General features: G+C 52.2%; 6 protein-coding genes across 6 annotated transcripts; 4 read left to right on the forward strand and 2 right to left on the reverse strand.

Annotated features, from left to right (window-relative positions):
- The first annotated feature begins 2208 nt into the window (after positions 1 to 2208).
- M438DRAFT_194796 (uncharacterized protein) lies at positions 2209 to 3124 on the forward strand. The gene has a single exon (XM_029899287.1). The coding sequence runs from the start codon at positions 2462 to 2464 to the stop codon at positions 3041 to 3043; it is 582 nt and encodes a 193-aa protein (XP_029761571.1). The 5' UTR covers positions 2209 to 2461; the 3' UTR covers positions 3044 to 3124.
- An 80-nt stretch (positions 3125 to 3204) lies between these two features.
- Positions 3205 to 4832, forward strand: M438DRAFT_354465 (uncharacterized protein; the record flags this gene model as incomplete). Its single annotated transcript, XM_029906953.1, has 3 exons — positions 3205 to 3489; positions 3550 to 3762; positions 3816 to 4832. 3 exons carry the CDS (start codon positions 3205 to 3207, stop codon positions 4830 to 4832), a joined length of 1515 nt encoding a protein of 504 aa, XP_029761572.1.
- Positions 4833 to 5571: 739 nt separating this feature from the next.
- On the forward strand, positions 5572 to 7191 carry M438DRAFT_239897 (zf-C2HC5-domain-containing protein; the record flags this gene model as incomplete). Its single annotated transcript, XM_029899516.1, has 1 exon — positions 5572 to 7191. A coding segment is annotated over one exon (1620 nt), but the record flags the coding sequence as incomplete, so codon positions are not given.
- A 1450-nt stretch (positions 7192 to 8641) lies between these two features.
- M438DRAFT_194841 (uncharacterized protein) lies at positions 8642 to 11538 on the reverse strand. Its single transcript, XM_029899290.1, has 5 exons — positions 11242 to 11538; positions 11153 to 11189; positions 10960 to 11100; positions 10767 to 10904; positions 8642 to 10711 (listed from the first exon to the last, which is right to left on the reverse strand). The coding sequence occupies exons 1-5, from the start codon at positions 11258 to 11260 to the stop codon at positions 8854 to 8856; spliced, it is 2193 nt and encodes a 730-aa protein (XP_029761574.1). The 5' UTR covers positions 11261 to 11538; the 3' UTR covers positions 8642 to 8853.
- Positions 11539 to 12234: 696 nt separating this feature from the next.
- Positions 12235 to 12619, reverse strand: M438DRAFT_373802 (uncharacterized protein; the record flags this gene model as incomplete). Its single annotated transcript, XM_029908451.1, has 2 exons — positions 12235 to 12432; positions 12500 to 12619. The coding sequence occupies 2 exons, from the start codon at positions 12617 to 12619 to the stop codon at positions 12235 to 12237; spliced, it is 318 nt and encodes a 105-aa protein (XP_029761575.1).
- Positions 12620 to 12994: 375 nt separating this feature from the next.
- On the forward strand, positions 12995 to 13237 carry M438DRAFT_253163 (uncharacterized protein; the record flags this gene model as incomplete). Its single annotated transcript, XM_029899670.1, has 1 exon — positions 12995 to 13237. A coding segment is annotated over one exon (243 nt), but the record flags the coding sequence as incomplete, so codon positions are not given.
- Positions 13238 to 13366: the final 129 nt, after the last annotated feature.

Here is a 13366-nt window from a genome sequence, read left to right on the forward strand (position 1 = left end):
CTGCCAACGCATCAAGGCTCGCATAACGTATGATTGGTCCCTCCCTCACTTTAGGGCGTGCATTCTGCATTGACCGACCGCATGAGATTTCAATCACCTGACGACGCACCTTGCGCTTTTCGGCTTAGAGCTTCCACGGTACATGCGCGCGCAGTGCCACCTTTATGTTGGCTTCGGTCTGTGCTACCCATGTCCGGGTGTGGTTCATCATCAGCAGGGCAGTGGTTATGCGAGAATGGGAAGGACGGCAGACCTTTCAGTAGTGAGATGCGAGCTGTAACAATGCACAGGTCTTTCTAGATTGGAGCGATGCCCAGTGAGAGCGCGTCAAGCGGCTGGTCTCCATGGGCGGCTCTACTCATTCCGAGAACATTGTGCATTTCTACAGCTACATGCGTCAGACCTGAGCCGATGGGATCGATACATGATGATCAAGGTTGGACGGACGGTCTTTCGATCCGCACCGCTTCCCAGCGTACCGTACCTTATGTTGGTGGTTCGTTTGCAAGGGGCTTGGACGCGCGGGTGGCAGTGAGCTTCTCGAAACACACGACTGGGATCGGCCCCGGGACGCCGCGGACGGGTCAACGTTGCCGACAGATTACAGGTCTCTGTTAGATCACGATGTCTTTGCCCTGTGTTGTTTCATTTTTGCTAGAGACAAAACACATCGTTCAATGTTTCTCGCTAGTGTGGTTTTGCCAAACGTCGGAACGGACCGCCATCGGCAGGAGGGGTAGGCCTGACGAGGGATGCGCAACAGCCGAAATGACTGCACATGAAAACAAGCGACGTCCAGGGCTGATGTGTGGTCGGTCGGCTTTCTTCAATAGGAGCCATATTGCGAGGAAGAATAGGTATTTAGAGTTATTGCCATCATCTTTCCAGATCACGATACAGCGATGTTGCATCCGACTATTGCAAAGCCGCATGACTGCAATGTAGCTGCGTTGGAGGGAAGCAGATGTGGTTTTAACTAACTTTTGTCCTTCATGCAGGCTCCATCTTATCGCAGAGACGCATCTGCCGGGGCCGCCACTCCACGCTGTGCGCTGTACGGCATGTCAGCGACAGGTTGGAAAGCAAGGGGACAGAAGAAGGAAGGGGATGTGATGTGATTCAGATATGCCATGCATTCGCGCTTCGTCCCGGGCCTTTTCTGAGACTGAAACCTTGTATGGACCCCTCTGCATACCGGTTGTTGGTTGACAGATCAGAATTCCTCGTCTCGAAAGGGTGATGCCGTTGGAGGAGCGCCGATTGAAATAGAGCGTTGGAATCATCTTTTTTGCAATCCCTCAATCAATCTCTATCTTCGCTCAATCAGCGCATGACGTCCTGCTGTTCCTCCAAAACCAAGACAGTGTCCAGACTACTCCTTTTCGGTGATTCCAATTCGGAGAGTTCTGCCCAAAAAGGATCAGAATAGCCTAGACAAGGTAACGTCAAATCTTCGGACGCTCGATACAGCGGTCAAGCGCAACTTCAGTTTCACTCCCTCGATTGCAGTCGTTGGAAACGGTGTGATCTTGGACATCCTCTTAGCCGCGACTTGCCCCAAAGTCAGTGTCCTCGGGGCGCCGCATGAGCCAGCGGGTGAACGGTTTGGACTAAGGTAAGTGTCCCGTACCGCACGTGTGTGTCTAAGACATGGACGACCTGTCTCTTCGTAATCAATTGACAAGGCGCAAACTGACTCGAAAGGGCAGGGCAAACGATGAGGTGATGATCAGATGCAGTGATCACTCGAAGCAAACAAATTGCGGAAGGTCACCGGTCAAGCGAAACAACAGGCGGAGCAGAGGTGACAGTGACAAACGACCAGCGCAGAAAGGTGACTCGGTTTCTCCTGCACAAGTGAGAGCGGTCAGCAAGAAAGATCGCCCCTAAGCGCGTCAAACATACGCGCGCACACGCCGGAGCCGCTGACGGAGCAGATTTTGGCGAGGCTCGCACCGTCACAAACGGCGAACGAAGGCTTCACCCTAAACGCAGATCATTGCATCCCTCGAGATCCGCCTTGGTCAGAGAGTTCGTGCTGTCGCGTGGCAAGCCGAGGGACGGTCCTGCAGAGCACTCGGACCAGCCGAAGCAAGTTGCTGAATTAGCGCGCCGGCGACCGCTGCATCCCACAAGGACGACGACGGCCAAGTTCACTTTCAGCTAGAGCCTAGAGAGGTGCTTAGAAGCGGACCACAAGTCAGCGATCAGGGCCCCCCTTCCGTGACACGTCCAAATCTCGCTTTGCCCTGCCGGTAGTATTTGTCTTCTGACCGCCTGGCCGTCCAAGTGGAGACCTACCACCAAACAACGTTTCGATCACGGCACGGCTCTCTACGCACTGAGTGGCAGCGTCCGCAAAGCTGAAGCCTCTACGACACGGCGTGGCTGCCTTCACCCGCGCGCGCCGTGATCGACAGGATTGTTTATTGCGTACAAATTCATTACGCTAGAGCCGCGCATGCCCTCTGCTCTTGCTGAGATTGGGAGGTTTAGCGAAGCAGGAGGACGCGGAGGATTCTTATTTTTTCTCACATCCACTCACTTTCGAGACTTACTTGCTCGCCAGGGCGCAGGGTGGCCAGAAAACTTCTTGGGGAGCGTCGCAAGAAAGCTCGGGCGCCAGACAGAATATTGGATTCGAAAGCATCCACAAACTCACGGACGCTCTACCCGTCCGCGTTTCTCGCTAACCACGGCCCTTCCGCCAGAGATTCAACCAACCAAACGAAACCGCTTCGACAGCCGGCGGTCTTTTGCACCTGAAATAGCGGCAAGAACCCCACCATCTGTTCCTTGGACATTTCCGTGCCTGTGTGTCGGATTCACATCGTTTCTTTCTACCGCTCCTTCTGCCGCCCCTAGAAGCGCGCTTGAGGTCATCTGGTTGATTTTCCGTACAAGAAAGCCTGCACACCCGCACCCGCGACAACTCGCAGCTGCGTACAACACCTTCCGACTCTCCGTACTGATATCCAAATCCCCTGTCACTTTCTGCTGCAGCTGTCACCCGACGCCGCTGTCTTGCCTTGAGTGCCGTTGATCCTGCAGCTCGCCTGCGGCCCGCGCCTCCCTTGTGCAACTACGACGTAGCTGCCACATCCCACATCCCACGCCAGCCGACGTGCATACTCGGCTACTGCTGTTCGACAAATCTCACCAAAGCGCATTAGTCGCACCCCTCCCGCGTGTATTTATTTTCAGATGTACCCAAACCCCGGACCTCCTGCTGGTTGGAGTCCGAATGGTACTCCACAGCAACAACCTCACCCTCAACATCCTCAGCACCCTCAGCACCCTCAGCACCCCCAACACCCGCAACAACACCCTCACCCGCAACAACATCAACAACCCCCGCCGCAACACCAACAACATCAGCAACAGCAACCTCCTCCACCTTCATCATCTGCACCTCCGCAACATCAACAGCAGTGGGCGCCACCTACAGCGCATCCCAACGCTCAGTACGCCCAGCAACGTCCTCCTCAGGTATGTCGAGTCGCACAAGCAAACACTCTCTTGTGTCACTAACCATTTCTTTCCATCCAGATCCCTTCCATCAGCCAGACATTGCCTCACGGGGGACCTCCAACCATGGCCACGCTTCAACCTTCTCACCCGGAACAGTATCGTTCGCTGCCACCGCCTCCGATGTATGGACATGCTCCTCCAGGTCACTACCAGCCGCCTCTCCCTTACCCTCCTCAACCTGCACCTCGTCAGAGAACAGCGATTGCTTGCCGCTACTGTCGTCGCAGAAAGGTATGCTCTTGAACGCGATCAATGGATCAAAATAACCTTCTGACTTCTTCCAGATCCGATGCTCTGGCTTCGATCAGTCCGAGGATGGTCGCTGCACCAACTGTCAGCGTTTCTCGCAGGAGTGTGTCTTCACGCCCGTCTCGGCCCAATCGCAAGCTTTTGTTCCGGCGCATACCGTCTGGAGACAGCAAGGTGCACCACCACAGCAATTGTACGGAGCTTACGGTCAGCCACTTCCTCCTCAGCAGCATGCACGCGATCCCTACCCTCCGCCGCAACATCCCTACCCTCCCCAGGGTTACCCTCAGGGCCCACCCGTGTATGGAATGCCTCAACAGATGCAACAGGGACCTCCACCACCACACGTTACGCCTCCACAGCCGACAGGAACACCACAACCTGGGCAAGAAGCTGGTCGCAAGCGTCCCAACGAAGAACCTCACACGCCTACCCTCCCTCCGCCAAACCCTGCACAAGCTGCTCAGCTACCTCAACAAGGTCCTCCACCTCATGTCCCACCTCAGTACACCTACCCTGATCCCACTGGCTTGACCCCTGCAGCTGGTTCGCCTGCTTCCTCGACGACCTCGTCTCAGTACCCTCAGCCCCACGCTCCTCAGCCATACTTTGCGCAGGGAGCTCCACAACGCAAATCACCTGCTCCCCAGCCGACTTACTCGTTCGATCAGCCTCGTCCTTCTCACTCTCCGCACACGCATGCTGCTTCTGTTCCTCCAGCCGCCTACAATCCGGCAGTGACCTCGCACCCAGACACTAAGCCGCCTGTGCCTTCCTCAGAGCGTTCAAGCCCTTCGAACGCTACTAGGGGTGTGCGCATCGATGCGCTTGTCGGTCCCGGTGGTCTACCCCAACAGCCTCAGCCTCAGCAGAACCATGCTCAACCGCCACCACCTCCTCCCTCAACCGCTGCCCACTCTCAGCAGCCGCAGCAAGCACCTGGCGCAACTTCTGCCTCACAGCAGGCTCAAAACGCAGCCAACTCGGAGGGTGGGAGAAGCCAAGCTGATAGTAACATGCTTAGCAAGCTCAACAATCAGAAGCGCATGTAGCGCGATAACTCAGCATACTTCCGGCTGTAGATGCTTTGGGGCTGGCCTTCAAAAAAGTTGCTGGATTGCTTTACTCAGAATGATCACGTCTTGTTAGTTATTGTGTTTTTTCGTGTTTGCTTTTCTTCCCTCCCATAGCCGGTCCATTAGGCGAGGCGTACGGTTGTTGTTAGACTCAAAAGGCATTGAATTTTTGCCGGCAGGGGATATCTGATAGCGTTTACCTCATGCATTGGGTGGTTTATCTTCTGTTGCCACGAATAGCACTTCTTGAGCTAGTGGATAATTTGGCTCTATAGAAGAGCTGAAAAATTGCGAATATTGTCGTTTCGAAGATTCCTTGACGTTAGCCATTTCCTCGTGTGACAATGTGTCGAACCAGAGCTGTGTACAGTGAGAACTTGAAAAATAGCTGGACTCCATGGGCGACTCCTTAAGACAAGATTAAACCGCGCAACTCTAGAGCTTCAAAAAGCTAAAGACTCTCGCAGGCGGACGAAGATGACAAGAATTCTATAGTATGAAGTTGAAACCATCAATGTATCCATCTTCGGGTTCGTCGAGATGTTCTTTACATGCAAGAGAAGCTTGCCTGCGGGCCGCGCCGGTGCGATTGACGGTGACGGTGATGATGTCGACGCCAAGAGGACACCGCGCTCAACTTCTCTTTCAACACCTTTCTTGACCTTGACTGGTGTTCAATCAAAACTCATCAGCGTTCAATTTCAAAATCAAAAACATGACTGAAGCATTGGTGAAATGGGCAGTGCCTCAAATCTCGCGGCTTTTGCCTCTGGACGAAGATTCGCTGAAGCAGATCATCACATACCACGACACACTACCAAGAGATGTAGCGGCTGAACAACTTGGTGGTCTATTAGGCGATTCACCACAAGCTTTGGAGTTTATTGCTTCGTTTAATTCACGTCGTCAAACACCACCTGCAGAAGCTAAACCGGCGGCTGCAGCTTCTTCAAATCAGAATGAGGGTGTACCGAAAAGACAAGCGAAGCAGCCAAAGAAGAAGGCGAATATCCACAATTTGCCCGCACGGCAGGTCCAAGATCTTGGAGGTGCTTCTGGAGCATACAGAAAGCAGGATGAGGGAGATTACATGGCTGGATCGTCGAGAGGCAAGAAACCGCAACCCTCTCTATCAAATGCTCTAGCTCTACAGGAGGCGCCTGATGCCAGGCAACTTCCTGTTCGTACTGCTGGAGGTGTCTCTCGTGGATCCAAGGCTCCTCCTTCAGCATCTGGACCTTTGATCTCTGATGTGCTTCCGCCCCCATCTCAATCGTCTACTCCTCGCACTGCATCACCAGCGCCCACGAAGACAAAGGTCAACATTACTGGGGGTACCAACATGCACGGAGCTGGAAAGACTTTGTCAGATCTGGATTCTGCAATTCGAGCTTTGGAACTGCAGACGAACCCTACTTTGGCTTCGAATTCACAATCAGCGGCCGACCTCGCAAAGCGAAGATGTAATTGCATGGCCACACGTCACCCTCTGTTAACCATCGCACCAAACTGCTTGAGCTGTGGAAAGATTGTCTGTGTCAAGGAAGGTCTGGGACCCTGTACTTTCTGCGAATCTCCACTTCTCTCATCCTCTGAGATCGCAAGCATGGTTCGCGTACTCAAGGACGAGCGTGGAAAGGAGCGTCAAGCCGCCAACAATGCCTCTCACAAACGTGCTGAAGTCAGCCAAAAGCCTCGCGCCTTTACCGGCCGTGACTTCCTATCCTCTTCCGCCGCAGCCTCTACGACTGCATCACCGCTTTCCTCCGCACCTCCCTCGGAAGACGAAGGCGACAATGCAGTCAGCAAAGCCAAGGAGCACAGAGACAAACTTCTTGCATTCCAAGCCAACAATGCAAGACGTACACGCATCCACGACGAAGCAGCCGACTTTGACGTCCCCACCTCCGGCACAAACATGTGGGCCTCACCAACCGAACGTGCTGCAGAACTCAAACGTCAACAAAAGATCATGCGCGAAATGGAATGGAACGCCAGACCCGAGTACGAAAAACGTCGCATGGTCGCCAGTATCGACGTGGTCGGCGGCAAACTCGTCAAGCGTATGGCTAAAGTCGAGAGACCTGCTAGCGATGCTGAGGAGGAAGAGGCAGATGAGGAAATCACACCGGTGCGAAGGGATGATAATGCTGGGTCGGGAGCATTCAGCAATAACCCTTTGATGGGTGCGCTGATTAGACCGACGGCTAGAGCGGAGAAAGGAAAAGCCAAGGGGCAGGAGGGAAGTGAGAATAGGAAGAGTGCTTGGAGGAGGGTGCAGGATGATAACGATGACAACGAGCAGTGGATTTTGGACGGTGGTGCGTATGGTGGTAGAGTTGAGGGCAGAAGATTGGGTGAGGAGGAACATGCTGTTGGTTCGTAGACTTAGTAGCTGCGAAGAGACCATACGACTCCTTGCTTCTATCCACTGCGTATCTAATTCGTCGAGTCCGCCCACATATACTCGTTCATAAGATATATGCCACGAGCATAATGTGTATGCAACATCAAGGCCCTTGCGTCTCGAACGTCCTACATCCCGACCACCGACTCCCTCCACATTTTCCGACGCCTATCTCCATACTGACATTTCCCTTCCAGCTCTTGGTATGCAAACAAATGAATGTTCACCTTTTCTCTATTCATACCATACCAGATATGTCGAACAAAGAAATGAAAAGTCATGTGCTGAAGCGCATCAACCTAGCCAAATCAAGCTAGTATTTTTCCTCTTTTCTTTGTGCGGTCTTCTCGTTCTTCTGGCTCAAAGTCGCTTGTTAGGTGAATTGCAGCGAGAAAGACGGACTCGATTATTGAGCACATGACCCACGGGCAATTGGACTCAGAGTTACAGAGCGAATACAAAGATACGAACTCGGACTCGATGTGAATGATGCATTTCAAGTGCTTACAGGTCGTGAATGCACGAGAAACGATGCCTAATCGTCGCAATTACTGCTGCAGACTGGATATCACAGCCGAGGTGATATTAACCCAAGATCTTGGGAGACCTTCAACAAAAAGGAATAGTGGTGTAGTGGTAACATAATCGCCTTCCAATCTGTTGATTGCGAGCGATTGCTGTGGGTTCGATTCCCGCCTATTTCAGTTCTTTTTGCCGTCAGCTCGACGCGGCGGTTCCAAAACTGTAATTAATTCTTTTTTTCCTCGACGTTTGGGATTGATTTCTTTTTTTTTCGATCTCATATCTTTTTCCGAAGTTTCTGCTTCTCTGTTTCCTTCTGACACGAAGTCCTGTGTGCAGTGTGGTGGGCTGGCTGTCTGCTTGGACGTGGTGTGACTTGTAGGCTGGCCGGTGGCACTTTCATGGTGGAACAGATTCGAAAACCAATTTCGTCGTATCACAGACGATTGGGTGTAGTGTTGGATCGTTACCTACTCCTGTATCAACGGCAGTATCTTAGGAATACATCAGATGCAACATTCTCAGAGTCGAAGCATCCGTGGATGAGCAGTGTCGTCGATGACCTCACAGCCCATAGTCAGGTGGGTGACCCTGGCTCGAGAAGCCTGCCAACAGCAATAGAAAATTCATCCAATTCTGGAAGAAATATCACGAGATCAAGAAGAGTGCAAATGCTAGGCGCTTAAAGGTGAACAGACAATATCAATTTAACCAAAACAGGTTCACTGACCGTCTAGTTTTGTGCCCATGGTAAGGCCTCAGATTGGAAAGAGTATTGCAGCAGGTGCATTCAAGACACATCCCCCCCAACCATTACAGTGAGCTCCAATATCCAAGCACTCGAATCATTGGAAAACCTTCACCCATGATATTCTTTTTCTAGTTCAGTACAGCAAAGTCATCAGCTAACATAACAGCAGCTAGCAGCAAGTGCCCCGTAACAACAGCAGATTCCAGCAAGTATAGCAAAGTCCTCCTCCATCACCTCCTCTCTAACAATGTAGCAACAATAACACCCATCTCAGATCATGAACTCTCTCCATCTTCGATAATCATCCTCAAAAGAGCTCACAAAGCTCTCAACTCAATAGCCCCATACGCCTCGACCTGATCAGCCGCCAACAAATTCCTCGTAACCAACGTCAACACATGCAAAAACCCTTGCGCGGCCACCACCGTCGTGTTCCCCCTTGGCGTTAACAAGACCTCAAACTCCACAACTGTATCGCTGGCATCAGAAGAAGTGGCAGCTTCAACATCAAGAACAGAAGCTATAGCCTCGACAGTGGTTTCTGCTTCCGCCTGCACCTGTGCGATGCCGGCTTTTACGAAAGCGAGGAAGTTGAGGGATTCGGAGGATAAAGCTGCGGAGAGCCATTGTGATGTTCCTGCGGTTTGGGTAGAGACGGCCGCGGCGGGACCGAAGAGGGAGTAATCTGTTGCCATGGAGGGGTGGGGGAGTTCTGGGTCGATGTTGTCGTCGTTGCCCGGGTTGAAGGCTTCGGCGAAGTGGGCGTTGTCGTCGCTTTGCATGAAAGCTAAGTCGTCTACGTTGGTTGTTGGGTGGACTCCACGGCCGACGAGGGGAGAGGCAGATACCCCACGGCGGTTGTGGGAGGATGGGACCATGAAGCCTCCGCCTGCGACTGAACTGCTGGCTGCGGTTGGGAGCAAAGGGAAAGGTGGGTTGTAGGCGTTGGATGATCCACGCGATGCAGGCATTGAACGGTTCCAAGGCAGTGCGGCGTGGGCTGAGGAGTGACGGTCCGCCAATGGAGTCTGACCCTCACGACCTTGCTCGATGGAGTTGTCGGTTGTGTTGTCGCCGAAGCCAGCGTCGAAGTTGGCCATATCGTTGGCATCAGCACCTCTGCCGACTTCATCCTCGTCGCTGCGAGCTCTGACTCTTCTACCCTCTTCGTCTTCTCCTTGATCGTCTCTGGCATGCTTGGTTCCTGCCACGGTCAACTGGATACCGGTCAAAGCTTCGAGCAACGCGCTTCCGCTGAACATCCTCAATGGCTCTGGCATGTGGTCTTCAGCTCCTAGGTACGCCATACCAAGTCCGCCGATACCGTTCTGCAACACCCAGAAGTCTGCATTCTTACGAGCCAAGGTACCAATCTTGTTCTGCAACTTGTGTTGTGAAGCTCTTGCCTGGTTCTCGAGATATTCACGGTCCCAGTCTTGGAGGTCAGAATTGTGGAGTTCGAGTTCTTGATCTTGAGGTAAAGGCTTTGGGATGCGGACGCGGACGGCTGGGGCGGATGCTGAAGTTGCTGAAGTTTGGCTGTGTGCTTCATCTCCTTCCACAGCAGCTGGGTGATCGAGGTCGGCCTGTTGAGCGGCGGTACGGGGAGTGAAGGGCTCGACATCAGCCATGTCGACATCATCTTGGTGGAAAGCAGGAAGTGGGTCGTCGTCGTACATGACCACATCACGATCACCATCGGTGTCCGGAAGTGCGCCTTGACGCATGTTAGGAGCAGGAGTGTGCACCGAAGCTGCTCTTCCGATGTCTGGCTCTGCCTGGTCATCTGCAGGCTCAATCAGGTTGCCGTCACCATCAAAGTCAACACCGATATCGTCGAGTAGCCTTTGTTCTTGTGCTCCGTAGAGAGAAGGGTTGGCTCCTCTATTGTGATCAGAGCTGACCACACTGCCGCCGCCAAGGCCAAAACCAAGGCCGCCTCCACCAGCTGAGTACGAGGATGCTGAAGGAGGAATGATGATATCCAGATTCGGGTCCATATGTTCAGAGCCCAGAGCGCTGGAGATTGCGGCATGTGGTGATAGAAGACTCGATCTTTGAGACGAGCCATCGCCGCTGGTGAAGCCAAAGTCATCGCGAAACGGATCGAAGTCGATACCCCATGCGAGCTCGGGGATGAAGTTGGGGTCGTCATCGAGGACGAGTTGATTGGGCCTAGCATAACTCGGTCAGTCTTCTCCCATTCTGGAGAGATGGGATGAATACTCACTTGGCCTTGTGCTTGCCATCAAGCTCAATCGGAACCGCATGTAACGAGCGCAGCAGAGCGCGGATCTTGTTTTGCTCCACCTGTGCATCTTTGAGCACGAAATTGCATTGCTCGCCATACACACGAGTAACTCCATATCTGTGAATCTCGTCAGTGGCTTCCTCAAACTCTTCCGAAGCAACACAACTCTCACAGTAAATTGCTTTGAAGTCTCAATGCCATGGGCGCCTCAGGCGACACGATAGTCTGACATGCCTTGGGAATATTGACGGCACAAAGTTCTTTGCGGTCGACTTTCTTGAGCGTGGATTTGGCGCCTAGAGTTGCGACGAGCCTGGGTCGTGATTAGAGATGCGTTTTGAGATGGAAAGTTCGAGTGTGCTTACCAGATTGTTGCTACGCCGTGTTTGCGCGAGGTAAGAACTGTGAGTGATGATGTTAGATGGGGGAGAAAAGATAGAGGCGCATGACTTGCCCTCGTGACTGTAGAACATGATTAATATGTGCGTGGAGACATGCACAGAGAGGATGGATGAAGAGAAGGATAGGAAATGTACAGATGCCGGACAGATTAAACAATGATGGATTGAAGAGTTGGCAGAGGTGTTGGGGTTGAGGTGACAGTCAAAAGATGAGTTGCCGAGAAGCGTAAGATGATGTTGAGAAAAGAAGGCACTCGTCGATGTGCAGAGGAAACAATGGGTTGCGTAGAGATTTGATTAGGATGCTCGAGGTTGATGGAGGAATTTTTTTCTTGATGCTGGCACTACATCAATATTTCAGCCGTAGCACATGAAACCTCCTGACCGTTGTAGATACCGACCATAAACACCCTGACCGACATCCCATCATCCTACTACCTGTTCTCGTCCAAGCCGTGTTTTCTGTTTAGGTCCAACTCTTCCCGCAAGTACCTGTTTAAGCAGCTCAATTGCGGACTTTTAGTCTGATCCTCTAGCGCATCGGAATTGTCTTGTGAATTTGCAGCCTTGATCCAAGAACAGCTTTGCTCTGGTAAGACGGAACCATGCAAAGATGGCATTCTTCCAAGCTAGACGGCAGTTTGGTTGTTGCCCTTGGCTGGGCTGCATCTGGTTTTGCGACTCGAGGGTAGTGGTGATAGCTGTTGCTCCCTCAGAAGACCATGACTCCACAGCGTAGGTGGCGTGTGTGTGCCATCTTTGTCCTGATGGCGGATGACCTCTGTAAGATCGCGTGAGACTATCTCAGGATGAGCCTGTGGCATATCTTTGGGCCAAGATCTGCAAGACTGCCGAAACCTCTTCCTTCCTCATCTCCTGGAGACAAGACGGAGCCTCTTCCCAGTTGATTGGGAAGAGATGTCTGCCTCTTCGGACTCTGTATGTGTCGACCGGTCCAGTGTATCCAGGGCAAATGTGTGACGTCTCCCAGCCTTGCCCTTCGAAGGCAATGTTTCGCGATATCATCCATGAATATCCCAAATCTCTTATTCCCCTTTCTCGGCCTTTTCTTTCTCCAGCTTCTGCAATGCCTTCAACCTCCTCCTCTCCTCCTTTCTCTTCTTCATGTCCAACTCATCAATCTTCTTGTCCAGCATGATTTTCTTTTGCATGAGGTTGGCGCGGTAGGTTTCCAGTTCTGTTATTTGTTGGAGTGGTGTTGATTCGGCTGCCTTTTGTTTCTCCTGTTGAGCACTTATGTCAGTATTTGTACTTGAAGATACTGAGAGAGGTGTAGCAAGGGAAGCATACCTGTTTTATATCTTGCTTCATCTTCAAGCCAGCGCCATACCAAGCTCCAGTAGCCGTAACGGCGGCAATGCTGCCTGTGAGCACAAAGCGACGAAAAGTCGCGAATTGTGGTGTCGACATGATTGACTTTCCAGAAGATGGTTATGGAAGCTTCGAAATATAAGGATAGAAGGAAAGGCAGAAGCAACCAATGATGGCAGAGATTCATTGCGATCGGCTTGTCCCGCCGGGTGTTGCTTTCTCCGCATTCTTGATTGTTTACTTGCACCTTTAACTTGCTCTTACCCGTCTATCGCAAACCATCTCTGCAAAGAAACAACACTGAATTGCCAAGAAACATACCTTCACGCCAATTAAAACATCTACGCGATCGCAATAATGTCAAACTACGGCACCCACCGCCAATCCCTCGCCCACCCACGCCAATCCACAAACCACACCAACCACACCTCCCACACCACGAACCCCTACGCCTCTTCCACAACCCACCAAACCTCCTCATCACGTCTCTCTACCCTACCCACTCAAGCTTCCAAACAACGCCAATTGTCGCATCTGAACTCCCAACTAGCCCAGTTGACAGCACACATGAGCGACCTGGAGAATCTATTGCGCATGACTGCCGTACAAGCTGAGGGCATGAGAGGGTTGGGTGGTTATGCGGGTGGTATGTTTATGGCTGCTAGTAAAGTATTGGGCGAGGAGGCTGTGAAGAATGAGGGGGCTGGTGAGGGGAAGAGATGATGACGGGAAGGGAGGAGAAGGATATATGGTTTATCATGAAAGAAAAATTGAAGTACTCTGATGTAGAGAAGAGCGACGGGATCTGCTCTATGATGGTCAGAGCAACTTGAGCATGGTTCGAAA

The sequence above is a fragment of the Aureobasidium pullulans genome (genome assembly GCF_000721785.1).
Source record: "Aureobasidium pullulans EXF-150 unplaced genomic scaffold scaffold_7, whole genome shotgun sequence".
Taxonomy (NCBI): domain Eukaryota; kingdom Fungi; phylum Ascomycota; class Dothideomycetes; order Dothideales; family Saccotheciaceae; genus Aureobasidium; species Aureobasidium pullulans.